This window comes from Crocodylus porosus, unplaced genomic scaffold (genome assembly GCF_001723895.1).
Source record: "Crocodylus porosus isolate Cpor-Errol unplaced genomic scaffold, CroPor_comp1, whole genome shotgun sequence".
NCBI classification, from domain to species: domain Eukaryota; kingdom Metazoa; phylum Chordata; order Crocodylia; family Crocodylidae; genus Crocodylus; species Crocodylus porosus.
Window position 1 is genome coordinate 68,066,068 of NW_017728950.1, and position 27,737 is coordinate 68,093,804.

At 42.5% G+C, this 27,737-nt stretch overlaps 1 protein-coding gene across 1 annotated transcript in view; it reads right to left on the reverse strand.

Moving 5' to 3' along the window:
• Positions 1 to 27,737, reverse strand: part of GNAQ (G protein subunit alpha q) — a 221,573-nt gene that overhangs the window by 39,778 nt on the left and 154,058 nt on the right. The window contains exons 4-5 of the mRNA XM_019555097.1: positions 12,794 to 12,922; positions 10,138 to 10,267 (exon numbers count right to left, since the gene is read on the reverse strand). Coding sequence (XP_019410642.1) covers positions 10,138 to 10,267; positions 12,794 to 12,922 — 259 coding nt within the window. The remainder of the gene's footprint in view (positions 1 to 10,137; positions 10,268 to 12,793; positions 12,923 to 27,737) is intronic.

The window sequence follows — 27,737 nt, forward strand, 5'->3', positions numbered from 1 at the left end:
CAGCTGACTTCCTGCCCTTTGGGCAGGGGGCTGGACTCGATGATCTCCCGAGGTCCCTTCCAGCCCTAATGTCTATGAAATATATGAAATCTGTTAATGTTTTTCTTTGAATGCAAAATAGCCAAACTATTAGTAATATGGCCTAATGAATGGGATAGAATTTTAAGAATTTATCCTCTAAGTGGCTACGGCCATTAGAGAGAGTCTACAAGCTTCTGAATATAAGCAGCAGTGAAGCCTCTTCTTCTCTGTGTCACATTCCCCCTGCCCAGTAGTTGCAAAAGCTTTTGCTTGCTCTTGAAGACAAAACCCGTGACCATCTCCAGCAGTCAACCCCCATAGGACTGATACATGGACACATTCTCAAGTCAGTTTCTCATCTGATTAAGAATTCCAACATGCCGAATGTTATGTATAAGATAAACAACAAAACAGAGTTTTGCATCAGAAAGTCTACATTATATTATGCATTGTATTATAACGTAACTCTAAGAATGAAAAGCTCTAAAGAGTTTCATAATGAGATATGGTTGGTATACATACATATATGATGCTGTGAATTATTTAAATCCTGTATTTTATTGTATATGAAATGGTGATTAAGGAAACAGTATTTATAACTCAAAAATACAGAGAACCATGAGAAAACATAGCTTGCTTTGTGAAAGTATATTGTAAATAAAATGTAAAACATCTTGAGGCAACATAATTCAGTGCACTAATTAGAAACAGAAAGTAGGCCATCCTGCAAAAATCACACTGTTTAATCAGGTCATTAAAACAGTGCAGCAAAGCAACACAAGAGCACTGGTAGGGTGGTGAGTCAGATCTTTTAATTGGATTAAGAGGAAAACAGATCAAAGGAGGATTAGACTGCATCATAGTATCACATTAGTGATGCTCTCTTTAAAGGAGAGCTGGACATTTCACACATGTGTGTGCATACACATACATGTACACACAAACAATTTCATTCTGCACTGAAATTTATCATGTTTATGGCTCAAAGAATATTTTATTTTTTGGCAACTAGTCACAGAATCATCCAAGCATGAAAGAAACAGGTTGCATATGTTAAAAATTAAAAGAAATCTGGAATGTTTTGCACTTGATTAATTCAATGAATAGTTCTGCTTTATATCTGGAAGTATATGTGTATATGCAACCTTCAACAAGAAATAGCAACTAAAACTTTGTTCAAAGGCTTGATATGATTAAAAAGCAGATTCTGTGGTTTTCAGCATCACTGGAGGGGCTTCCCAGTTTCCACTTGAATCTTTCATTGATTCCCAGTGTAAGGGATGCAGTTATGGCAGTGTTTCCCAAACTTTTGCTATCTGGAAAACACTTTTTTTCTGGATTAAAAATGGCAGTGCACTTCAGTCTTACACCCAAAAAGGTACACACATATTTTTTCTTCAAACCCATAACATATTCCATTCCCCTCCCAGAGAAAATCATACCAGTGCTGAGATAGGTTAACAAAATAACTCCATATTTTTAATGGAGACACCCTGGTTGAAAATGACTGAAATAGATCTAAATTCAGATGAGAGAGAGAGAGAAAGAGATAGTGGTGGAGGGTCTTGAGGCTAAAAAAGATAAAAATAATTGATTTAGCTGGTGTCATTTAAGAGCAGTAGAGACAGGACTTCATGGAGCTATGTCCTGTTCTTCCCCTGCCTCCTGGTCAGGCCTCCTGCAAGGTTTCATGTACTAGCAACCATGCCCACAGCTCCTCCTTCTGACACCAGGAGTGTGGGAGAGCGGAGGGGATGAGCTGGGTTGCAAAGTACGGCTTTGTCTGTGCATCTGCCAATCCACTTGCAGCAGAGCACATTGCTGGAAGCATGAGGGGGTCTGCACAGGGGATGTATGGGGGTGGGAAATGGTGCGAATAGCAGCAGCAGCAGCATTCCTCACAGAAAAGCAGTCACAAATGCTGCCAGAGTAGCTGGGGCAGGCATAGGGTGCTGGCTGGGGAAGGAAAGCATTTACCTCCTCGCACAGGGAGATCTCACGGCACCCTTGTGTGCTGCAGCACACCCTTTGGGAATTGCTGGGTTATGGATTCATTAGGCCTGTGTATTTTCTAGTGCCCTTTTTTGGGAGCAGGTGATACACCTCAGATCACTTTGAGATTACTCTAAATTACTGTGGTCATTGGTTTGGCACACAGACTACCTAGAATGAAAGAAATGTACCTTAATTCACCTTAATTCAACTTTGAGTTCCTCTACCCCTGATCCATTACATGTTTATCAGCCAAGGTTCAGAGATAAATTTCCCCAAGAAAACTGGAATATATTAAATAGTTACTGAGTAATCTTTGGATTATAGCACCTGTACCCAAGATAGAAGCAACTTAGTTTTTAAATGTCTTGACTTGTGTACACCTAGATCTGCAAATTTACTGATGCATGAGGGCATTTCCTTAATTTTTCTATTAATTATTATTTGTAAGAACATGTATGTAACAGAAACTTCTGCTTATGTGTTTGTGAAGTGTCCATAACTAAAGTACCCTGACATGAGAAATTAAACATAGCAGTATTGTAGAGCACGGTATTACTATATATGGTAAAGTCAAATAGGTTTAAATAAAGCTAGCGGAAGCCTTGCATTACTAATTCAACACAGATAGTGATCATTACTGGCCTGATCCCAGAAAAGCTCCTAAGAAGCTTGAATATTTTACACAAGAACAGTGATTAACTTTAAAAATTCAGCATAATATTTATTCAGACTTGTGTTAAAGCACCTAAACCAAGTTCTAATTTAAAATATCCAATTTATATGATCATTTTTTTCTTTAACAGCTCAATGTGTTATTATTATCAGTAACAACAAATAGTTACAAATGAACTTGACAATATAAGAATATAATATACTTAGATAATATTAGGACCTTAGATTAGGGGTCACGAAGATACAGCCCATGGAGCCAAGTCATCCAGACTGTGGGGCACCCCACACATCTGAAAATTTGGTAGTGGGGAATAGTAGCTGTGTTAAATGCTGCAGTTCCTGGAGCCAAGGCAATTCATGCTGCCACAGCCCATCTGTCACCAAATTTCTGGACTTGTGAGGAACTCCACGGACCAAGTGATGCAGCTCTGTCTTTTGGACCAGGCCCACAAACTGGCCCTTTGCCACTCACATGGGCTGAAGGGCTGGATGAGTTAGGCATTACTGCCTCAGATAATGTTTGAAGAAATATATTTGTATTTGCAGTATTCTGTATCCTAAAAATAGGGGAGTGTAGGGAATTTTGCAGATGTCAAGGAAAACTTGCTGATTATATATAAGGCATAACTACCAAATTATCCAAGTTGACCAATATATTTAGCGTGTAAAGGAAAACTTGGTACCCGTGGCTCAATTGCTTAGAACTAGTGTGTTCCAAACTATTTCCTAACAAAATACTTGACTGTATAGGGCAGCCTTTTGCCTGTATGGGCCAGAGCTTACACCCAGGCTGTCACTGCGTGCTGGAAGTCTCTGCCCTTCCCCTGGGCTCCAAGCAGCTGGAAGTCAGATCCCTGCCCCTCAGCAGCCAAGGTATGCACTGATGGTATGCACTGATGCACTGTGGCGGGCTCTGTAGCAGAGGGGAGCACTGAGTAGCAGAGAGATGGCACTGCACAACTCTGTGGGTGTTTGTACACATGCTCCAGGAGATGGGTGGGAGGGTGTTTTAGAGCCGAATTAAAGCATCTGGAGTGTCACCTGTATCAGTGTCCTCATGCTGAAAAATGGCAGGCGGGGTGCTTTAATTAAAGCTTATTGAATGAGCTTTAGTTAAAGTGGCCCAGCTGCCATTTTTCATCATGGTGGAGCTGATATATGTAGCGCTGGAGTGCTATAATTACCATGCTCCAGAAATCTTGTTTAATCAAGTCTCCCTGACATGCTGTAATTACAGCGCACTGGAGAAGTCTTCCTGCACATGTATAGGCACCCTGTGAGACCAGCCCCTTCTGTCCAGATATTTTCCGAGGACATATCTGGTCCATGGCCATAAGTTCATGACCCCTGGTTTAAAGTACTGAGTATGTTCAATCTGAACTGAAGTCAAAAGGGAATTGGGGGCATTCCATGCCATACAGGATCAGGAGTGAAGTAATTAAAGTTGGACTATCTGACCCCACTATTCACTTGCATGCTGTCCTACCAGGAGCTGTGGGAGGCACTGTCTCTCATAAAAACAAAATGTTTCTCTAAACTCCCAGAAATTTCTTCTTTCAGGAGATGGGGTGCAGCATATTCTATCCCTCCACAGCAGGACAAACCAATAATGACAAGCAACCACACACAATTTGTTCTGTAGCAATGAAAAGAGCTGCTGCAACTGAAGCTGAAATACCTCTTGTGATAACAGCCATGTCTTGCTCCTACCCCAGTTCCATGGTCAACAGACACCAATGTAATCGCAGAGATCCCTTTGCATTGACCTGGATTCAGTAGCCCACAGGGAACATCTGCCTAATTGTTATGGCTCCTCCATTCCTGTTCCCCTCACAAACCAAACTTTATTTCAGCTGTTTCTGGAGAGCTCTGCAGCTTCAGAAGCACTGAATGGATGACATAAAGTGGGCATCTTTTCTTGAAACTGATACCCTAAGATTTAATTACATTCCTCACTTTAATTTAAACACTTCTTATAGGTGAGGGAAAGTGAAGCCCACTGAAGGAGAAGCTAAACTTCTCAATCTGCTGCTAAATTCTGAGCCATGCTGGCTTCATCCCAGGTCTACAGGAATATAGGCCTAAGCCTACTGGAACAAGTCCCATATACATAAGTTGAAAACAGAAAGACTGGTTTGAATTAAAGTTATGAACATATTTCAAAACGAAAACTAAAACAAATCAGAAGTTTATTTTCATTGGCATTAATGTACCTAGTAAATTCTTCGGAAAAAACAAGTTTCAAAACACCAAAGAATTTTGCAGCTTTTACCTCCAAAACAAAGTTTTTAAAGAGAAACCTTAAAGAATTCAAACAACTTTATATTGAATTTTTCCAGAAAAATTAGGAGCTGAAATATGTTCAGGATAAGAATTGTAGGAATCAACAAAGGATTTTGGTTCCAGTAACTGTTCTCATTACAAATGAGGAACATTTTTCAGTCACATTGCACAGGTTTTAAAGATGTACTTCTAAAAGATTGTACACAACAGCATCTCTCTGACTTGAATACAATGGACAAAAGGCATGACATGGAAAAGCAAATACTCCATGTCACACAAGAGGTATTTGGCTACAATCACTGGGGGGGGTCCAGAACAGAAATATGCTCTTCAGTAATGGGAATGGCATTTACAGAAGCAACATATTTATAAGCAGCCAAGACTATGCTAATCCCACTACTAATCAAATCTTTGACAAAACTGCTTCCAAAGAGGCAGTTGTGCCCTAAAAGATCCTTTCCTTCCAAAACCTCTCAAGAAAGGTGAAGAACATGAGTTTACCCAGGATTTCAGAAAAGGAGGTATGGAATAAGTAACCTGCGCTACAGGGATGCCTGTACACCAGCTCCTGGTCTCCCCCGCTATACCAGGGTGGGCAGATCCTGCTGCAGGAACAGCAGTGAGAGGCTTTTTTGAAGTCCCTCAAGCAGGTAAGAATTTTCCCTTCTTCTCCCTTTACCTCTGTGGTTACTTCCACAGTCTCTTCCTTCCTTTCCCATTCTCTTCTGCCAGGTGCCAAGCTGGGTGCACTCTGTTCACTGCTCTCCTACCCAGTGGCAGTAGCACAGCACGGCCCCTTATACCGCCGGACAAAGGGCACTACCTCCATGGCTTCCCTGTTGCTGCTGCTGTCAGGGGGACCCACCCTGGCCATACTGGTAGGTGCTGCCCATGCCACAAAACTGCGGTTAGCCACCGGGCTGGCAGATGGCAATGGGGGAGCTGTAGGGGTAGCACCCCACACTTGGTACATGGGGCCATGTTGTGCTGCTGCCGCCAGGTACAGGAACAGTGAGCAGGGTGTACCCAGCTCTGTGCCTGGCAGCCCAGGGGATGCAGGTAATAGTGCTCGGGGCTGAAGGGGCAAGCTTGCGCCATGCACAGCAGGGGCCAGCTTGGGTGCTGCTCTCCAGCACGTAGAAGGGGCTGCCAGGCAGGAGCTGCATGCTCGGCATGGCTCTCGCCTGGGCTAGCACAGACACACTTGAGCCACTTCTCCTGCCACACCCCAGCCTGGGTCCCTCTGCTTGGAAGGGCTCACATCCAGGATAGAGCCACCACCACTGTGATCCCTCTGTGTGTGACCCCACTTGGGCTTGGGGCCATTTTGCTTCCCTCCCTCCCCACAATCTGGCCTTTGCTCCTAGATTGCCCCAAGTGAAACCCTGATCCTGACAGCTGGAAAGGAGCAGCACAATCACCCTCTGGCTGGGAGGGAGGCCCTGGGGGGCCCAGGCTCTGCTGAGCCACAAGCAAGGGGCGACAACTGAGCAGACATAGGCAGACTAACTCAAGGGCCAGCTGGGCCCAGGCACCGGTGCCCCAGGATGCCTGGAGGGTAGGCACGGGGGAGAAGCTGGGTAGCTTGGCAGGACACAGCGGGCCATGGCTGCCAGGTGCTGGGTGGAGTGTGGGTTGTGGTTTGCAACTGTGCAGGAGCCCTGGGAGTGGCCAGAGCTGCTGGCAGCAGGGAGCGGAGCTGGGCACACTGCATGGCTGGGACCTGCTGGCAGTGGGGCTGCCTCAGCACAGCCAGGTCCCAGCCTGGGGCCAGCCACAATCCTGCATATTTGCCAGGTGCCTCTGCAGCTGGACTCAGCTGATGCAGGGTGAGGGGCCATCCCTGCAGTTAGGTCCATGCTGCATGCACCTGGCAGGCAGCAGCTCTGCAGCTTGGCACCACCTGGCTGCAGGGCAACATTGTGCAGGCTCCTGCACAACCAACCCTGGGCTTCGGCTCCAGTGTGGACCTGCGGGCAGGGGTGGCCGTGGCCTGCGGGGCAGCGCATCCCATTCTTGATGCTGCTCCTGGTATGCCAGCCAGGGATGGAGCCCACAGCTGCATGTCAGGGCATAGGTCAGGGTGAGGACCGGCTCATTGGTGGCGGGGAGGGGGCAGGTCCTAATGAATCTTAAATCGGCCTCTGCAGGAAGACCCCAGCTGGGGTGCCTGCCAGTGGGAAAGGGGAGGCAAGGGGGTTTAATCCTCCTCTGCTTGAGCCTGCTGTCCCACACCCCTTCCATTCCAGTGGGGAAAAGTCTAGCAGGGGCTGCTCTGCTCCCCCCAGGCAGATTGGGCCGTGTCCCCAGCACACCCACCCCCTTTTCAGCCAGCCGTCACTGCTCCAGCAAGAGAGCAGAGGGGAAGAGGCCAACCCTACTCTGCTCCAGCAGACAGGACAGCCCAGTCCAGGCCTGCAAAGCATGCTGGGGGACTGTGATTTAATTTGAACCAGGAAGGGGTATGGGACAGAAGTTCCATAAACTGGATTGACCCAAATCAATTACATCTTATTCAACCACGCTTATCTTAGTTTTGGCCATTTTGAAACTTCTTTATGTGCACTGAACTTATGTTTTGTTACAGGTTTAAACCAGTTTCTGATCACTTAAACCAGTTTATGTATAATTTCTGTCCCTAGTCTATCAGTTCTCCAGTGAGTTCCATCCCATGTTAATGTTCTTTAATTTGATCATTTGTCCATGATTTTAGCACTAAGCTACCTAAAGTCAGACCAGCTATACTTTAAGCAACTTCAATTTCCCAATCACTTTGAAATAGGTAGAAGTATACTGAGGAGCAGCAAAATTCAGCAAGTGTGGAAGTTCAGTTTTCAGACATGAAATGTACTCAAACCCTCTGTGCTTTGAAATCAGATTTATACCTCTGATAACTTCCTCACTGTTACGTGACTTTCAGTGCTTTCTAGTTTCACCTATGTCATGAAAGTGCTATTACTGCACATAACTAGCATGCACTTGATACTTCAGTTTCTAGTCTCTGGCTGCAAAAAGATAATGCCAAGAAGAAACAGAAACAAAAAGGTGAATGTTTGCATAACTCAAAAATGGTTGAGGTTTGGTCTGAATAAAGGCCAAGTTCAGTTTATATTTGGTTTTTTTTTTTTTTTTTAACCTATCTAGCTTTCTAAATTATAGGACCAAACTCATGTAAGGTCAGTCAGACAAAATGAAAAAAGCACCAGCTCATTTCAAGATATATTTTCTTAGTATGTACGTTTGAATACCATGTTCAATATAACAGAAAGATCTCCCATATTACTGCACATAACTAGATCGGAAAAAAAACAATCATCCAAAAGACTTCTCTGCAGTCCTCTGCTAAAATTCACACAACAGACTTTTCATGTAGCCTCCCACTACCAACCAAATTAAATTCAATCATGCTTTGTTCTCTTAAGACAGAAGCTATAACATGTAATATTAATAAGTCCTCTCTGTGAGGAACGTCCCTTAGCTTACATCCGTATCTACCATCATCCCACGTAAAACCTGGTGTTCCCTTAATTATATCGCAGATGCAAAATCACAAAGGTGAGGTTTTAAAAAGTTCTCTATCATAAAGAGATTAGCCAAACATACTTTGGCTTATATTCACCACAATGCTGGGGTGGACATAGGCACATCAGCACTATTTAAGGTACATATGAAAAATGTACATCAGTTTTTCAGGGTATAAAGGATGCTGCCTGTAGCCCCTGAAGCAGCACAATGTTTTAAGTTTCTGAACTGTCATTGTTCTTGTATCCTTTATTTTGATTCTATGCCCCAGACTTAAGCTTTGGTAAATCAAAATATCACTGGTACAGTAATTAAATTAAGAGAACTGCATTAATCAAAATAAATATAAAGAGTATTTGTTTTGTAAAGAAAAACAAGAATTTGTTGATAGGAAGCCAAATGAAAGGAACAGAAACACTGAATGTAAATAAAATGAAAAGATGCATTTAGGTCTTGTATTTATAAGAACTGTCTATTCATGTCTTGTATTTATAAGAGCCTATAATAAATTAGATATCTGAATACCCATCAAACCTATTCAACTGAAATAACTTTCAGAATGTATTCTTAAGGTGGTTGATGCATTAAAAATGCAACAGGAACCTTTTTAAAAATTATAAATGAATTTTCCAAGGCCTTGTGTGACTCTTGAGACTGGACTCTAAAAAACTAAGATGATCACAGAAAAGCTATGATCATGAATCTTATTTTGCTATGTATGCCATTTACTAACATTTATAGTGATAAAAAGTATTAAACTAATTTGCTTTTTCAAATTATTTCTTTTAATGACTAAAGACTGGCTAGAACTGTTCTGGCACACTCTACTAGATTTTGAAGGGTAATTGAAAGTTTCCATTTTAAAAAAGGAAATATTTCCAAACAGTAAATTATCTCATTACCATGTAAAATTGTCACGAAATGTAGCAAATGCATGTGATGACTGTTAAACTAGTTCTTGGTGTGTTTTGCCTGCTGATCTATCTATCATTAGGTACTTTTCCCCCCCCTTTAATTATTTTCCATGCGAACAGCTGAAAATAAGCCAATCTATATCATTCACTGAAAGCAATACATTGTTAACCTCCCCCAGTATTTCAGGATTTGTAATAGCAAAGAAGAGACCATCTAGGTCCTTTTTTTGCATTTCATTTGGCTAATCTAACATGTAAGATCATCGTAACCACTCACCTTACTGATACCATCTTTAGGGCTCTCTAGGCCAACATCTCCTGAACTGCAATAAGTCATATCTTTGTACTCAACTATGCTTTATTGAAGCACAAAACTGCTTGGCTCCACAGATCATCTCGACAGGGGATCATTTTATACAACCTTATTTGAAGATTAACTGTTTGATCTCTACATTAGAGCTGCCTCTATAACCTGAAGTTGTGTGCTACTGCATGGAAAATATTTGGGACTGACCTATCTTTCTATCCATAAATCCTGGCATTCATTTATGAACAGCTAGCTTCTTGGAGGTTAAATGATAAGCACCAAGCATTATTTGACATTGTAGTTCTTTACCTGATCTTTGACTTAACTGCCAACTAAACATGTGAACGTCACAGCTCTCTACTGTAGTTCACAAAATCATGAGCTTAAGTTTTAATCAACTGCAAAGCTCAAGTCAGTACTTACCTCATTGTCTGACTCCACAAGTACTTGATCATATTCACTAAGGGCTACTAGAAACATGATAGATGTGACATTTTCAAAGCAATGTATCCATTTTCTTCTCTCTGATCGTTGCCCTCCTACGTCCACCATTCTGCAAGGTTAAAAAATCCACATTAATTCCAGGAAAAAGCTTTAAAAAAAAAAAAAAAAAAATCAATATGTATCCATTTATGTAATTAATTTCATTGGAAACAGAAAAGGTTTTTTTTTTTTAAAGTCTTTCCATTAGTATTTAAAAGTAACAGTATGTGTTTTGTGGGACAGATAGGTTGTATTTCTTTTTTAAGACCAGTATGACCTGGAGGAATATGGGCAGGGGGATTCCACAGGGCTCGGTCCTCAGGCCCGCACTGTTCAACATCTTCATCAGCGACTTGGACGAGGGGGTAAAAATCACCGTGTTCAAATTCGCAGACGACACTAAGATATGGGGGGAAGTGGGCATGCTGAAAGGGAGGAATAGGCTGCAATCAGACCTAGACAGGTCACAGGGGTGGGCGGATGAGAACAGGATGGGATTCAACACTGACAAGTACAAGGTGCTGCATCTGGGGAGAAGAACCAGCAGCATATCTACAGGCTGGGGAACTCCCTTCTCGTCAGCACAGAGGCAGAAAAGGATCTTGGTGTCATCATCGGTGCCAAAATGAATGTGGGCTGACAGCGTGGGGATGCGGTCAGGAAGGCCAACCGCACCTTGTCATGCATCCACGGATGCATCTCAAGCAGGTCCATGGAGGTGATCCTTCCCCTCCCCCTCTACGCAACACCGGTCAGGCCGCAGCTGGAGTACTGTGTCCAGTTCTGGGCGCTGCACTTCAAGAGGGATGTGGACAACATGGAAAGGGTCCAGAGGAGGGCCAGTCGCATGATCAGGGGGCAGCAGGGCAGGCCCTATGAGGAGAGGCTACGGGACCTGAACCTGTTCAGCCTCCACAAGAGAAGGCTGAGAGGGGATCTAGTGGCCTGTTACAAAGTAGTCAGAGGGGACCAGCAGGCATTGGGGGAGTTCCTGATCCCCCCGAGCACTACCAGAAGTGACTAGAAATAACGGTCACAAGCTGGCAGAGTGTAAATTCAGATTAGACATCAGGAGGCGCTACTTCACTGTCAGGGCGGCTAGGATCTGGAACCAACTTCCAAGCGAAGTGGTGCAGGCTCCTACCCTGGGGGTCTTTAAGAGGAGGCTAAATGTACACCTTGCTGGGGTTGTTTGACCCCAGTACTCTTTCCTGCCATGGCAGGGGGTCGGACTTGATGATCTGCTCAGGTCCCTTCCGACCCTACTAACTATGAAACTTCTAGATTTTAACAATTAGGAGCCTCCATTTTCTCAAATGCCCAGCAAGCAGAATTCTTACTGAAGGAATTTTGAGAATTATTCATAGTGTATTTAGCATATTAAGCCTCATGTATTAATCAGAAACAGGTGTGCACAGAGAAATGTTGTGCAGTAAAATAAAAACTACTGCAATTGAAATTGTTTCAGCATTTTTCCTGTAGTTATAGTATGTATTTTGTGGAACAAGATAATCATCTGGAGATATACTAAAATAAATATCTCTTGTGGAACAGCTATAAAATGTATCTGTGGCAAAAAGAAATGAGTATACAAAGCATAAATGAACTTAGAAACAAGTTAAAGACTGAAAAGTGTTTATTTTAAAATCGAGAGCGTCTAAGATGATGTATTCTAAACCAGAAGTTAATGCACATAAATTTCAGTATGGGCTTAACAACTCCTTTGCTTTCAAGTACTTAAATAGACAATTCCAGCTTTAAAAGAATAAAAAAATTTCTTCTGTTACACATGAAAAATGCAACTGAAAGCATGTAGTGAAAGACTGAAATTTAGTCTGATCACAGTAATGCTCTCGTTGCAGTTTTAATTTTGTAATTCAGCTCCATATTATTCTGCATTCATTGCAAAATTTTAGCACTTAGTGATGTGGATATGGAGTAGCAGCAGTGAAATACATATGGGTTATTAAATGCTGCTATTAAAAAGAATGAATATCAATTAAAACATCTCGGAACTTAACAAGTGTTTTTCAAGTCTGAGTTGATTCTTTTCTTGAATTTAGAAACAACCGCAGCCTTCCCCACCCCCAGGGAATTGTGTGCCCACAATTAATTATTAAGTCCAAATGACCTCTCTTTGATGTCTAATTTCGAAGTTCAGGAAAACGGGTATTTTTTTCTAAGCAATAGGTACTTTCAACAGAGATTAGCTGAATACAAACATGCAAAATGGGCCCTTTAAAATCAAGCTCACTAAGTTTATCTGTTACAGCCATTAAATGGTATTAGAGAATGGATAGATTTCATAGAATTTAATTTATAATTAAACCTTGGCATTAAAAACACTTCCAAGTTGCACTATCAGGTCTTACAAATGTCTTAAAATGGAGGTTTGCTTTCTCTTTTTCTATCTCTAACTTAAATCAGCAATAATGTGTGACAAGAAAGTAGAAACAAACTGGTCATATTTAAAGTAGTACAAAATCACTTGGTGTATACTTTTTAGTTCATATTATAAGTTTGTATCATAAGTTATGTCATATTAACATATTACTTAGAAAAAAGTTTTAAATGGGTTTCATAAACATTTTTCTACCTGAAAATGACACTTTGTAAGTCGAATGGATATTCAATGATCCCTGTTGTTGGAACTCGCACTCTAAGCACATCTTGTTGGGTAGGCAGATAGCCAGCATCTGCTATACGGTCCAAGTCGTTAAGATAGCTATAGACAAGGAGAAACAACAGGAATGCAAGACAGTGATACCATAATCGCATACAGGGGAGGGAGAAGGTAGTAGTCAGGATGGGGAAAGTGAGGTATACAGAAAAAAATAGAAAAAAAGAAGGGTTTTATAGGTAAAAGATGGGGTGGGAGACAAGAGATTTCATACTATTCTTCCTGTCTGAAGAATCCTGTTCTTAAAACAGTATCATCAGGAGTTTGGAATGGTAACAAATAAACTCAGCCAAAAACACATTTCTAGTCTTCTGCTTCTTCACCAAATCATGCCTGGATTTTCCAGAAAATATTGCCCAATTTTTAAAACTTCACTTATTACTCAACACTGGTCAGATTTTGAAGATAACAACAACAATTTATAAAATAGTAAAATTCTATGGAAAACCATACATACTAATTGATATACAAAGATGCTTGACCAGATGTTTGTTTATCTCTCTACTGTGTCTATGTATGTGTGCACACAGACACATACCTGAATAGATAATAAACCTCCCCCAAAATCAGACAAGAACGAACTAACTCAAAACAGTTTAACCTCTGGCTTTGAAACTTTAGAAAGACAAATTGCTCAGAGAAATATTAACAGGCTACAGCCAAAACAAAAAGATAATATACTCCAGATCAAATAGTTATTCACCAATTCCTGTGGTCAACACCGGATAGCTATTTAGAGCCAGAAGGATCTCTCCCAGGGTAAATATGTAACTTCTGCTATGGCTTAATGGACTTGTTTGTACACATAGGAAATAAAGCACAACAGCAGTAGTGCTTGTATAATTAACTTGAAGGCATTTAATATTTTCTTATCAGAGATACATTTTAAAAACACAGGGAAATTCACCACTATGCTACAGCTTGTTTCTGCTGTATGTAACATTGCCAGACTGTTAAGAGATTGCAGCCTGAAAGTGCATTTTAAATAATGGTATTATTCACAAATCACAACCAGAGGTGTAACTGGGAATTTTAGTGTCCTGGGCAATGGGGCAGGGGTGGGAGTGGAAATTACACAACTGTTGCTTTGTAATTCAGTTTTGATTATATCATCTTGATTTTCAAGCAAATGCAGGACAAGGAACAATATTATTTTAGAAGAGAAAATATCCTCTTCCATCTGTAAGTTTAAAGAAAATTATTGGAGCATTCTATTAAGGGAGCAGGTATGTTGATATTTACATTTGGCTTTATGGTTTTTTTTAACCTCTTTGTTACCAAAAAACCCTAAATATTGCTTTCAATGACAAAACAGAGAAAAATATTGTTTGCTTTCTGCACTTGATTTCATTTTACGTGTAATCAGTTGTCTCTTTGTTGAAGGTCATCTATACTTCCTGCTAAATACAATAATCTAAAAATCACTCATCTCTACTAACTTAGGGGAGCTCACCTGTATGTATATCTTACCCTCTAAGAAGGATTTTCCTGGAGCAGCAATATAAAGAAACTTCTTCAGCTTGCTCTGTGAAGTCATCTCTTTACTGAAATCTCACCTCAAAATACATGTATTACATCCATTATCCTTCTTTAAAACACAATAAAAAGTATCCTACTGCTTTAAACTTTCACTGAGTAGCCACACTTTTAATTGACAGAGATCTGCTTTCCCTACTATACATTCTATTTATTATCTCCTCAAAAATCACCATCTCTGACATTTTTGTAAGGCTGTTTTATTTATGATTTGATATTGATATCATTTATGACTTGCAATTATTAAGACTGTTGATGTAAACATATAGAATAATAATTGAATCACAAGGTCATCCTCTGCCCCAGGGAGGAACTTCCCTAAGACGGCTCAGTCAGGTGTTTGCCTAACCTGCATTAAAAAATTTCCAGGGATGAAGAGTCTACAGCCTTTTGGGAATCTATTCCAGGACTTAACTATGTTTACAGCTACAAAGGTATTTCTAATTTCCAACTTAAATTTCCTTCCTGACAAATTTCAGATCATTATTTCTTGACCTGTCCACTGTAGACAGGGAATGCTCTATCATCATCCTCTTTATAAATGATGTCCCCTTTTGTAACAAAAGATTGTTATTAAATGCCTCCTTGGGGCTCTCTTCTCCACACTAAATAGCCCCCTGATCTTCAAACCTTTCTTTGTACGTCATGCTTTCTAGACATCTGATCATTCTTGTTACTCTTCTTCGGTCCCTTAACAATTTGTCCACATCTTTCTTGAGGCATGGTGTCCAAAAATTGAATTCCACATGAGACTTCACTAGTGCTAAATGGAGTGGAAGAATCATTTCTTGTAACTTCCAAATGACACTCTTGTTAATACATTGTAATATTAAGCCTTTTTTTTTTGGAACAACAGCACACAATTTGACACATATTCAGCTTGTAGTCAATTACAGCTCACACCTGGTCCAACCAGTTGTTCTGTACTACTGTAGCCTTGCGACTTGTTGCCCCGTTTGAATTGGTGCATTTGATCCATCTTAAGCACAGCAGTTTGGATTTGTTCTTACTGAATTTCATCCAGTTTGTTTCAGACCATTTCACCAGCTTACTAAAATCATTTTGAATCCTAATCTTACTTTTCCAAGGGTTTGCTACTCCACTCAGCTTGGTATCCCAGATCAAAGCTGTTGTTGCCTATTCAACTGCCAAATCAGACCCAGGCCAGAAGATGCAACTCCACACACTAGATATGGTCCACAAAATGGCCCCAGATGTTGGACTGGGTTCACAGAGTGGCCCCAGATGAGGCTTGTGGACCAACCCTGCACCACCCATTTTGCCCATGGGGCCACATCTGTTGGGCACCACTGATCTAGACTATATTTCCTTATTTTTCTTACATGTTTATTTCAGCTATACTATTCTGATATATAGAAACAAGAAGCACTTATACCTAAGATGAATAGCTTTTAGGTACCAAAATTCAAGACACTCCACAGACTTGAGGCCTACTTCAAGACTTTCCGAACTGGAAATAAATATAGCACAGTGTAGCATCTCACGACAACCCTGCACTGTCAGGCAATACAAGAATAGTTGAAGGGCCTGGCCAACCTCTCCACTGTTTCAGCACTGGTAAACTACTCATGACACTTCCATGGCCCACCACTTGTAAATCAGTGATAGTGACCAGGGTTCAACAGACTGATAGTCAGGACTGCGTCAAAACATGGGAATGTCTGGCAAATTAAGGATGGTTGGTTCCTTTACAAAAATACTGGCTATTCCACACATTCAAAAGTAAGAAGACCCTAAAGCATGAGAATGGCCTAGAAATGATGAGATTCAAGAAACAGTCATTTGAGGGGCTCTTTGTATATAGTCTCTATTTTTTGAAACTGCTGTATTTGCTGTCTGCTTTTTGGGGTACATCTGCATCTCATTTTCAAACTTTCCATTCCAGCTGTGAGGAATGTTACATGAAAACTGGGACTTCAAATAACAACATTTGGAACAAATTAACCAAGATTTCAGCCACCCCAACATCTCCTCAAAAGCCCTTCATGCTGCCCTGAAACTGCAAATGTAGGCTATTTTGCCTGAAAGATCAAAGGGAATTCAGAATCCCAGAACCCTATCAAAGGCACATGAAAACAAACTACTTTTCATTAGTTAAAACACAGGTTTTAGGAAGGACCAGATTCAGCAACCAGGTATTTAAGCATATATCTAAATTTATTTCATAGATTTCATAGACATTAGGGCTGGAAGGAACCTTGGAAGATGATCGAGTCCAGCCCCCCAGCCCCAGGGGCAGGAAGTCAGCTGCTGTCATAGGATCCCAGCAAGATAAGCATCCAAATTTCTCTTGAAGGTTCAGTGTAGGTGCATGAACCACCTCCGATGGCAGGCTATTCCACACCTTGGGGGCTCAGACAGTGAAGAAATAGTTCCTTATATTCAGCCTGAAACGGTCTTGCAGGAGTTTATAACCATTTGACCTTGTCATCCCTTGGGGCGCTCTGGTGAACAAATGTTCCCCTACATCCTAGCGAACACCCTGATAAACTTATAAGTGGCCATCAGATCGACCCTGAGCCTGCGCTTTTCCAAGCTAAAGAGTCCCGTAGTTCTCAGCCTGTCATTGTAAGTTCTGTTTTCCTGACCTCTGATCATATGCATGGCTCTTCTCTGGACTCTCTCAAGCTTTTCCACTTCCTTTTTGAATTAAAGGAGCCCAAAACCGGACGCAGTACTCCAACCGCGGCCTCACCAAGGCTGAGTACAATGGGAGGATGATGTCCTGGGATTTGCTTGAGAAGCATCTATGGATGCAAGCCAGAGTTTTACTTGCTTTACTGGTTGCAGCATCACATTGATGGCTCATGTTCATCTGGTGGTCAATCATGACCCCCAAGTCCCTTTCATCCATAGTGCTAACCAGCCTAGCACTGCCGAGCCTATAAGAATGCTGCAGGTTTTTCCTCTCAAGGTGGAGAACCTTGCATTTTTCAGTGTTAAACACCATCAGGTTCTTTTGCCCATTTCTTGAGCCTGTCAAGGTCAGCCTCGATTGCCCTCCTGTCTTCAGGTGTGGATGCTTTACCCCAGAGTTTGGTATCACGGGCAAACTTGGCCAGTCTGCTTCCGACTCCAATCTCCACATCATTAATGAAGATGTTGAACAATATGGGTCCAAGGACAGAGCCTTGGAGGACCCCACTGGTCACAGGGCACCACAACGATTGACTTCCATTAACCACCACCCTCTGGGTCTGACCACTGAGCCAATTCCCCAGCCAGCGGATTGTGATGGACCCGAGGCCGCAGTTGGCCAGTTTTGCCAAGAGGTGATCATGGGAAACCAGATCAAAGGCTTTTCTGAAGTCAAGATGTATGACATCCATCTCCTTTCCCTTGTCCAGGTGATAGGTCACCTGGTCGTAAAAGGAGATAAAAATTGGTCAAGCAAGACCTACTTGCCACAAACCCATGCTGGCTATCCCTCAGGATGTTGCCGTCAGCCAGTCTGTTGAGAATGGCCTCTTTAATAATCTTTTCTAAGACCTTCCCTGGGACAGAGGTCAAGCTGATGGGCCTGTAGTTTGCCGGATCCATTTTCCTCCCTTTCTTGAAGATAGGCCACATTGGCCTTCTTCCAATCTTCAGGCATTTCACCAGAGCACCAGGAGTTCTTGAAGATCTGTGCCAGGGGCTGGGCTATGATGCTTGCCAGCTCCTTGAGTACCCTGGGATGTAGACTGTCAGGGCCAGCTGACTTGAAGGTATCCAGCCTCTCAAGGTGTTCCTTCACCAGGTCAGCATTGATGGAGGGCAGGGGATCTCTCTCACCCAGGCCTCCCTCACCCAATCCTCCCTGTCCTGTAGTGGGCAGGGGTGTCCCGTGTGACTGATGAAAGACCGATGCAAAGTACCCATTTAATAGGTTGGCTTTTTCCTGGGTGTTGGTTGTCAGTTGTCCGATCTGGATTAGCAGGGGTCCAGTGTTGCCCTTGCTTTTCCTTTGGCTTTTCATCTGGCTCCCCACATATCTACTCCTGAGACTACTGAGAAGCTGAATACCATAGCCCAAGGGTTGGCAACCTATGGCTTGTGGGTTGTATTTGGCCTAGAGATCTGGATAGGCTTCAGCATTATGGTGGAGGGGGGCTTTGGTGGTGTGCCAGAGGTCGGGGGTGTTGCCTATAACCCAGGTCTTCAGCCTTGTAGACAAGTGCTCAAACTGCACAGAGAGTAAATGGCCTCCTCCAGAGTCTAATACATCACAGATATCCAGTCACCTATAAGGTCATGCCTTAAATCAGCATCTGACAACCTTAACAAGCTGTGGTTAAAACAACTTGCCTTTGGTCCAATGCTGGCCAGGTGGCATCAGTGGTGTTTCAGGGGCGGGGCAGCTTTCTTTACACCTGTCTCAGGGCCAGGCAGCTGCAAACCGTGTCTGTTTTGCTGCAGCTTCTCTCCGTTCCTGACCCCAAACCCTGCCTCCTGGCTGCAGCTCCCCACTGGCTGGAAGCTACGCCCATGGTGAAGCCAGGGAGATGGGAAAGGCAGGGAAAAGAGGCAGTGGCACATGTGCAGCTAGAAGTTCCTCAGTGTCTGGCCCCAGCCCTCCAGCTCTATGGGATGATCCAGTGGCCCCTCAGGACAGAACAAGTCCATAGGCCATATTGCTGACCCTGGCCTTAGACAGAATTACATATCCACCATGGTGACCCATACATAGTCACATGTATACCTGGCCAGTAGATGGCCTAGTGCACAAGCTCAGTCCATGTATGCACACTCACATGTCTACAATTTTAGGGAAACAGAATTGCCATCTGCAACTTCTGGAATTTGTACAGCTAAAAAACTGCAAAGAGAAACAGAATTCAACTTTTATTTAATTTGTGAATGCAATGTATGAAGCTGTTTTCAAATATTCAACCCTTCAGTTAAAAAGTTGCTGATAACTATGCTCTAAAAGCTGATATTTTCTTAACTTATTATTTACACAGTTTAAAAAGTAATAATGACATCTATATTAGGAATTTCCTAGCGACTTTCCTATGGCCAAGTGCAAAAAAAGAATAGCCATTTCAGAGAAGTGCATTGCATAGCTACCAGCAGCACTATGTACAAAATGTAGGTAGGAACTACATGGCACTGTGAGCTTATTTTTACCATTTGCTGTAACTTGCTTTATTTAAATAAAATATACTGTCAAGATGGTCTCTCACCCATACCATAAAATTGCTTTACATTGCAACTGGTCACATAAAATTACTAAGACATAGGTCTTAGTAAATTTCTTTTTAAACCTGGTCTGTAATATAATTATAGTTGTAATTAGTTTTATAAAAATGAATTTGAATGGCTGCCGAGGTACGTTTCAATGGTGTTGCTATAGTGATAGACACAAGGTGCATTACCACGGTAATGTGCATGTAGCAAGCTGCTGAGTAGGTCTTGTCTGACGTCAAGAAAAGACTACTGCTATAGTGTTGGAGTATTTGTTATCTATGTATTGACAGGGAATAAAGCAATTCTTATATGCAAGCCAGTGTTAAAATAGGGTGTGTACTTCATTTTAAAATAACTACTCCTGGTAAGAGATGTTTAACACCACAATTTTACAGCAATAGCTCTTATAGTTTTATTGCTGCCTTTGAATTATATAGGACTTGTAAAGGAACTATTTCCCTATGTAATGGCAATCCATATTACAAGGAAGAAGGGACAAATCTCTTTAAGGAAAAACCAGACAGGCTGGAGATGGCTTCCTGAGGGCAGTATAATGGGAGGGACCCCAGCAAAAGTAGGTCAGAAGACTCTGCTGTGGAGAAGGCAAGAGCTCTGGAAGAGAGGAGGCCAAGGAGAACTGACCAGGGTAAGCCTGGGGAAAACAGAGAGACTTGACAGGTCACAAAGAAGGCCAGCTGGCTGCTGATTCTGTTCAGAAAGGGTTAGAAGTTTCAAAAGGAAGAAATTGGCCCGCGAAAGAAGAGCCCAGAGGACTTACCATACAATTTAAGCTAAGAATGCAGCATACAAGGGGGACCTGCAAAGCCACAAACCCTGTCAATTAGATGCTCCTTCTCTCCAGCTACCTGCATACTGAGTAAAATATATATGTGGCAGGCAACAAAAGCAGGGATACCTGTGGAGAATGGCTGGCTTGGATAAAGCGGGAAATGTAGGCAGCACTGTCCCTGAAAGGGGAGTGTGTGAACTATTACAGCCTACTGTTGAAAACAGGAGGAAAGTGGGACAAAGCTTGCTAACTGCATACCTTGACACCATTTTCAGTCTTTAAATCACAGTTAAAGACAGTCAAACTCAGTAACCAAGACACAAAACAGTTCTGACCAATCTCTTACCACGAGTCCATGCCATGTGAACACAAAACCATAACCTTGTAACCCAAGGTCTCCACCCAGTTGGCTGAAATTTAATTTATCTCTAAGATATCTACCACACATTATGCAGAACTAACAGTATCCAATATTCTTTTCCATTTAAAAAGGCTGATGGAGTTAATAGAAGAAAACAGAGCAACTTACAAGCTTGCCTGGATGATAAGCAGACCACAGGAAAGCTATAGATTATTAAGATATTACATATGAAAAACAGTTTCCAAATTGCGGTTCATGAAACAGGCATGTCGAGCACTGGTTAGCAACCTTTTGGAAATTGGCAGAACTTCCTTTTTGTTCCCAGCTGCTTCTTGATGTTTTCTGGCTTCATTTAAAAAAGCCCAGCACCACTAGAAAGCTGATAGAAACAAGGGTGAACCAGCCTGCTTGCCTACAGGAGGGGTGCTGCTATACAGGATGAGAACTAAGGGGAGAGGGGAAGAGGGAAGATAGGGAAATGAGACATGCAAACTTCAGGAACTAGTAAGGGTACTGAAAATATTGAGAGAGGAAAAGCAAGCCAGCTAGGAAGTACATCCAGAGGGCAGTAGAGATTACTCATCAACATGACAAAGAGAAGGCCAGTGACAGGAAAGCTTCTAAAGAGAGAAGAAAAGAGCAGACAAAGGCTGGGCCTCTTGAGAAGAAAGGGACAAGATAACAGAGAAGTATATGCAGGAGAGAATCAAATAGATTGTAGGAGATGTGAAATGGAGAATACAAGTGGCCAGGATGATATATGGCAGAGCAAAAAAACACAGACATTTGTTTCCTTTAGCCTAAGCTGTATGCTTCATTGTACCCATTCATAGTTCTAGATGTGTTACATGGATCATATCTGCCACTGCCAAACAAATTTCACCCTTCCCACTTGTGTGCAGTGCAAGTCTATGTAACCCCCTGTCCTTAGCATTCATAAGGAAAAGAAAATCCAGTGTCATAAAAATGTATGAAAACAGATAAAATCAAAACTAATTTGAATCTAGTGTTGATGACGAAACTTCTAGCTACCTTCAACTTGCAGAAACCAGGAACAAAGTCAGTGTTACTTAACCCCCCCTCCTCCCTGCAATACATCTGCCGCTTAGACTCTGAACATTTAAATTTCTGTCATTCCAAACTAAAATTGGCATACAGGTTTAGTACTGCACTATGCCAAGAAAATACAGCAAGAAGGTAGGAGCCATGAAGGAAGAAGAAACATGAAGTCATTCAACTGTAACACTTTCTTACGAACCACCAACCAGCAAAGCTACTGGAGCAAGAAACTAGGTTTCATCAGCATAATAATCTGCCCCATGTGTAGAAATGATCTTGCTAGAGGTCCAAATTCTCAAATGCTGCTGCATATAGCACACACCGCTGATCAGACAGAACTGTTCATTACCACTTTCTGAATATCTTCCAACTATGCCTGGAAACAGTGGAGGATAGTACCTGACATATCATCAATGATTATTCTCCAAAATAACAAATTAATCTGCTGAGATATTCACCATCAGCAGAAAGGGCAAAAATGGACTCTATCTCTGCAGATGCCTAATTGGCAGGATGGAAAATTTCCATTACTTGCTATAACAGAGGAGACAAGGGGGCATTGTTCATATAATGGAGAAGGAAAGTTAAGACTGTCCAGGAGACGAGAAGATAAATTATAGCGTGTATACACCGTCATAGACTTGAGCGTGGTCAGGTAAGTCCAAAGGTAAAGTCACTGGGTCTGACTTTTCCACTCACAATGGTCCAAGCCACATGGGAGTTGTTATAGTGACTATTTTCTCTCTCATTACCATACTAAAGTTCTACAAATGAAATGTGAATAAAATGTCCAAAAAAGCAAAGCAATTCACAGCTATATGTTTCTGCACTAAAGGTCAGATTCAGTATTTCTTGCAGGTGCCCACCTACAGAAAATAAGCACCTTGTTCTAGGAAATAGGCATGGAAGTTAGAGGTAAAGTCTTTGAATCAGAACTTCCTAGAACCTAAATTCTGGAGGCTGTAAGTGGAAGAGCAACAGTAGAAAAACCCTGGTTGCATACTGTTAACTCTCCCTTTCAGCATCTACTCTCTGTCACTGTGTGACACAGGATACTGGGCAAGATGGCTCAGGTGTGGCTGGTGAACTCAGACTGGTGGGGTGGTGGAGCATCCCCATTGCAGTGGCGGGGTGGGGGGAGAGGTGGGTTTTGCAGCTGTCCAGGAGTGGGGGGTGAGGTTTGCAGCCATCCAGGTACTCTGGCCATTAGCAGGGAGGCTGCAAACCCCACCACTCCCGCCTGGCTGCAACCCCCCCACCCCATGGGATGCTCCACTGTCCCACCAGTCTGAGTTCACCGGACTTCATAGTTTCATTGTTTCCAGGTCTGGAAGGGACCTCAGTAGATCATCTAGTCCGACCCCCTGCAAATCAGGAAAGAGTACTGGGGTCAAATGACCCCAGGAAAGTGTACATCTAGCCTCCTCTTAAAGACCCCCAGGGTAGGAGCCTGCACCACTTCTCTTAGAAGTTGGTTCCAGATCCTAGTCACCTTGACCGTGAAGTAGCGCCTCCTAATATCTAGCCTAATTCTACCCTCTGCCAGCTTGTGATCGTTATTCCTGGTCACTCCTGGCAGTGCTTGGGGGAACAGGGACTCCCCCAATGCCTGCTGGTCCCCCCTGACTGGTTTGTAACAGGCCACTAGATCCCCCCACATCTTAGTGTCATCAGCAAATTTAAACAGGGTGCTTTTTCCCCCTTTGTCCAAGTCACTGATGAAGATGTTGAACAGTACAGGCCTGAGGACTGAGCCCTGCAGAACCCCACTGCCCACATCCCTCCAGGTCGAGGTCTGGTCTGACTCAGTAAACAGCAGTTCTTGTGTTCTTATACCCACATCAACAGGGCTAGATGCCTAGAATCCATAGGCACTCTAAGAGGGAGAGCAAGGTAACTCCACAGGGTGATCCACCCATGTTTCTCTCCCTCCTACAGCAATGTTCTTACTGGGTTAAAGTCAAACTTCCTCTTGCATGATGACCTTCTGGCCCTAGGACTTTTGCATTCCTTTCTTCCCTCTGGTCTAGGTTCAAACAAGAGAGATGGAGAATGCTACCACTCAACCTATTCTATAGCCTGGTGTTCAGGACTAGGTTCTTAAGTCTGAGTGACTGTGGGTACTATATTGTATACCCACCCCACTACTGTTGGATGCAAGTTAGTTAAGCACAAAAGAAACTTTCCATCCTGCAAATTAGGCATCTGCAGAGACAGAATCCATTTTTGCCCTTTCTGCTGATGGTGAATATCTCAGCAGATTAATTTGTTACTTTGAAGACTAATCTTTGATACTATGTCAGGTACTATCCTCCACTGTTTGGAGGACTGTAGGACTGTCTAATAGATTGGACTCTCCAGTTCTGGCCTTAATCACAATGGAACTTGGGCAGGAGCTAAGTACATAGCTACTTGAAGGTGCTAGATTCTAAGAACGCTCAAAAGCCAAACTTTGGTGCCTAGAGCTATGTCCAGACCAAAATGTGAGGCATCTAGTGAATTTACATGTCTAAATTCACTAGATGCATCCACTAGAGTAGGATAATCTGAGTTACTTTCTGAGATGTATGCACCAAATTCTAATTAGCCACCTTGCTGGCTGATTTGGATCTGGCTCTGTCTTCCAGAACAGCCTTTAAAAATGATCTCAGATACACATAGATACATGTCCTATATACAATAAATCCCCTTCTCTACATGGAGCTTACAACAGCTACATGGGCAAATTATTTTGGCTAGGGACAGAAGTTACACATAAACTGGTATAAGTCATCAGAAACTGGTTTAAGATAAAACTGATTGCATGTAGTCCAAATCAGACTTAACTGATTTGGGTCAAACCAATTTATGAAACTTGTGCCTCAGAACCCTTCCTGGTTCAAGTTAAATCATAGTTCCCCAGCCTTGGGCTGGCTTGTGCTGTCTGCTCCAGCAAAGAAGGTTTGGGGGGCAAGGCAGGGATGGGGTCAAACCCTGGATGGGGTCTGGGGCCAAGAATGGGAGTTAAACACCCCTTCCCCCAAATACAGAGCTGCCCTGCCCTGCTAGAGGCTTACTGCTGGCTGCAATTGTGGACTACAAATCCCAGAGGCACCTGGAAGCAGGAAGAGGAAGTGATGAGTAACTCTGCAGAGTCCTGCTGCCTTAATTCTGGACGGCTAATCCCAGAGACCTTAGGGCCAGCAACAGAAGGAAACAAACACAAAGCCCATGGGCTACATTCCAGAGAGCCATGCTCTAGTGCCCCCTGGCTTCTGACCTCAGCCACTGCAGACATGTGGCTCCATTTCCTGAATCAATAGTGAATGTCTGTCTGGTTGTTTCTCAGTTTAATCTGTGCAGTTTAGATCAACCTGCAAAGACTGAATCAATTCAGCCTCAGGCTTTTTGACTGTCTGTATTTAGCCTTAAGCAACTGCTCCATGCTGTTCTTTAGGGATCTGGTTAAAATGGAAGTGAGAGTGGAGCTGCCGGATGGTTCCGTTTATGCAAAACCAAATTCTGGCTGATGAGACTGTTCCAAACTAATGCCGTTCCCAATTTTGCCCATTTGCCAATTTTGCCCAAATATTTAGCTTTGGGGTTTTTTTTAGTAAACAATCTTGTAACTAGCACTGATACACATTTATGTTTTCAAGGAAAACTGTTTCTCCATAATTATGAATGTACATACATTTTACATGCCTAAAACCACACAAGATCAAAAATAGTTTTTGGAGAATCATAGTTTGAAAGTTAATCTAGTGGGATCTTTCACACCTCGAAGTTTGATGCCAGGAATCTCTGATAAGTAACCTCTAAGCAACATCACACTAATCCTCTTTTATGTATGCAGTGAAGTAAATGGAATCAATTTTCAGCATTTTAGGACAAGCTGTGAATAAAGCTATAATGTAAACATGCACTGTCTACATCTTCACAGCTTTTATGAACCTGGGAAGGTTTATATTTTTGCGTCTCTAAAGATTTAATTTAAGGCAGGAATAAGAAGATCGTATGAAACTCAAAAGTTATTTTTAAAGTAATTTCTTGTAGCTTAGTTTCCATTCTTTCCCATTCCTTCTGAAGATGTGTGTATGCTCTCTTGGTACAAAAATATATGCTACAAAAATTCTCAGGGCATCCCATGTCAATAGGGTCTCATCCCATGAGCTCTCCAAAATGGACAGGACCTCAGACAAGATACAAATAGTTCAAACAATACTTTCTGAAGAAGAAGCCAGTAATGTAATTTCTATGCTGTCACCACCCATCACTAGCTGGGCAGACTACAAAATGTTACTGCTCTCCATGTCAGTGAATGTTACTTTCAAGTTATTTGTTTGTGATGAGAGAACTAAAATCTCATCAGTAAAGATATACTGGTATCCTTGTGGGATAAACTTAAAAAATTTATATAGTGTAAATTATCTCTTCTCCCTTTTTATAGCGATAGTTTTGTAGAGTTTTATGTCATAATTAGGAAACTTGTGCAACTATGTGTGAGAAGATGATTTACAGATTTATATTTATTTATTATTTATACAAGAGTACAATTTGTATTTAGCTTTACATGCAAATAAAATGTCAGACTTTTACCTCAAAGAACATACAAACTAAAACCTAATATTAAGTCAGAGGGAAAAAAAGCTGGATCTCAACCTCTCTCTCACTCATCTACTTTTAACAGTACTTAATAATTTATTGAATTAACAAGTATTTTTCCTATGTAAGCAAAGACTATTTAAAGAAAGATGGAAAGTAGAATGGGTTTAGATAGTGAAGTGATGGGTCTTACAAAAGAAATGTGTCCACAGTGCAAGTACAACAGGTAGGGACTGAATTGGAGGCAGCTGTCCTCTGACCCTGCAGGCATAATGAGGGGCCCAGCAGCCATTTTATGGGCATAGTGTGGCGGGCCACCCCATGCCTCTGATTGGCTGAGGGGCACAGATGGCCCCACTCTTCACTGTTGACTGTGAGGGCTGCCTGTCATGTGGACCCACCCACCGCTTGCCACTGATTGGTGGAGAGGTGGGGGACGGGCTGCATGACAGGTAGCCCTTGCCAATAAGCTGCAAGGGGCAGGGGTGGTGCCCTTCTTGCTGGCAGCTCATCGAGTGGGCAGACCCCCCTACAACCCTACCCTGAAAGCCTCCCGTGGCTCCCTTACTAAGTTCCCCCCCACCCGAGGATTTCACGGGCATTGCTCAATTTCACAGGCAATGCCAGATTCCACAAAATCCACAAAATTGTGATTTTGGTAAGTCCTTAACAACAGAATCACTAGCTTTGTGCAAGTGCCCAAAATCGCAGTTATGTGGCTGGGTAAATGCAATTTAGTGTCAGAGAATTCTTACCTTAGGTTAAAGAAAGCAATTCAGTTCAACTTTATAAGCAAATAAAGCAGCAATACTCACAAAACAATTAGATACCCCATTTCACTCTGAAAACAATCCATAGTTTCATAGTTAGTAGAGTCAGAAGGGACCTGAGTAGATTATCAAGTCCGACCCCCTGCCATGGCAGGAAAGAGTACTGGGGTCAAATGACCCCAGGAAAGCGTCCATCTAGCCTCCTCTTAAAGATCCCCAGGGTAGGAGCCAGCACCACTTCGCTTGGAAGTTGGTTCCAGATCCTAGCCACCCTGACAGTGAAGTAGCGCCTCCTGATGTCTAATCTGAATTTACCCTCTGCCAGCTTGTGACTATTATTTCTAGTCACTCCTGGTAGTGTTCAGGGGAACAGGTATTCCCCCAATGCCTGCTGGTCCCCTCTGACTAGTTTGTAACAGGCCACTAGATTCCCCCCTCAGCCTTCTCTTGTGGAGACTGAATAGGTTCAAGTCCCGTAGCCTCTCCTCGTAGGGCCTGCCCTGCTGCCCCCGATCATGTGGGTGGCCCTCCTCTGGACCCTCTCCATGTTGTCCACATCCCTCCTGAAGT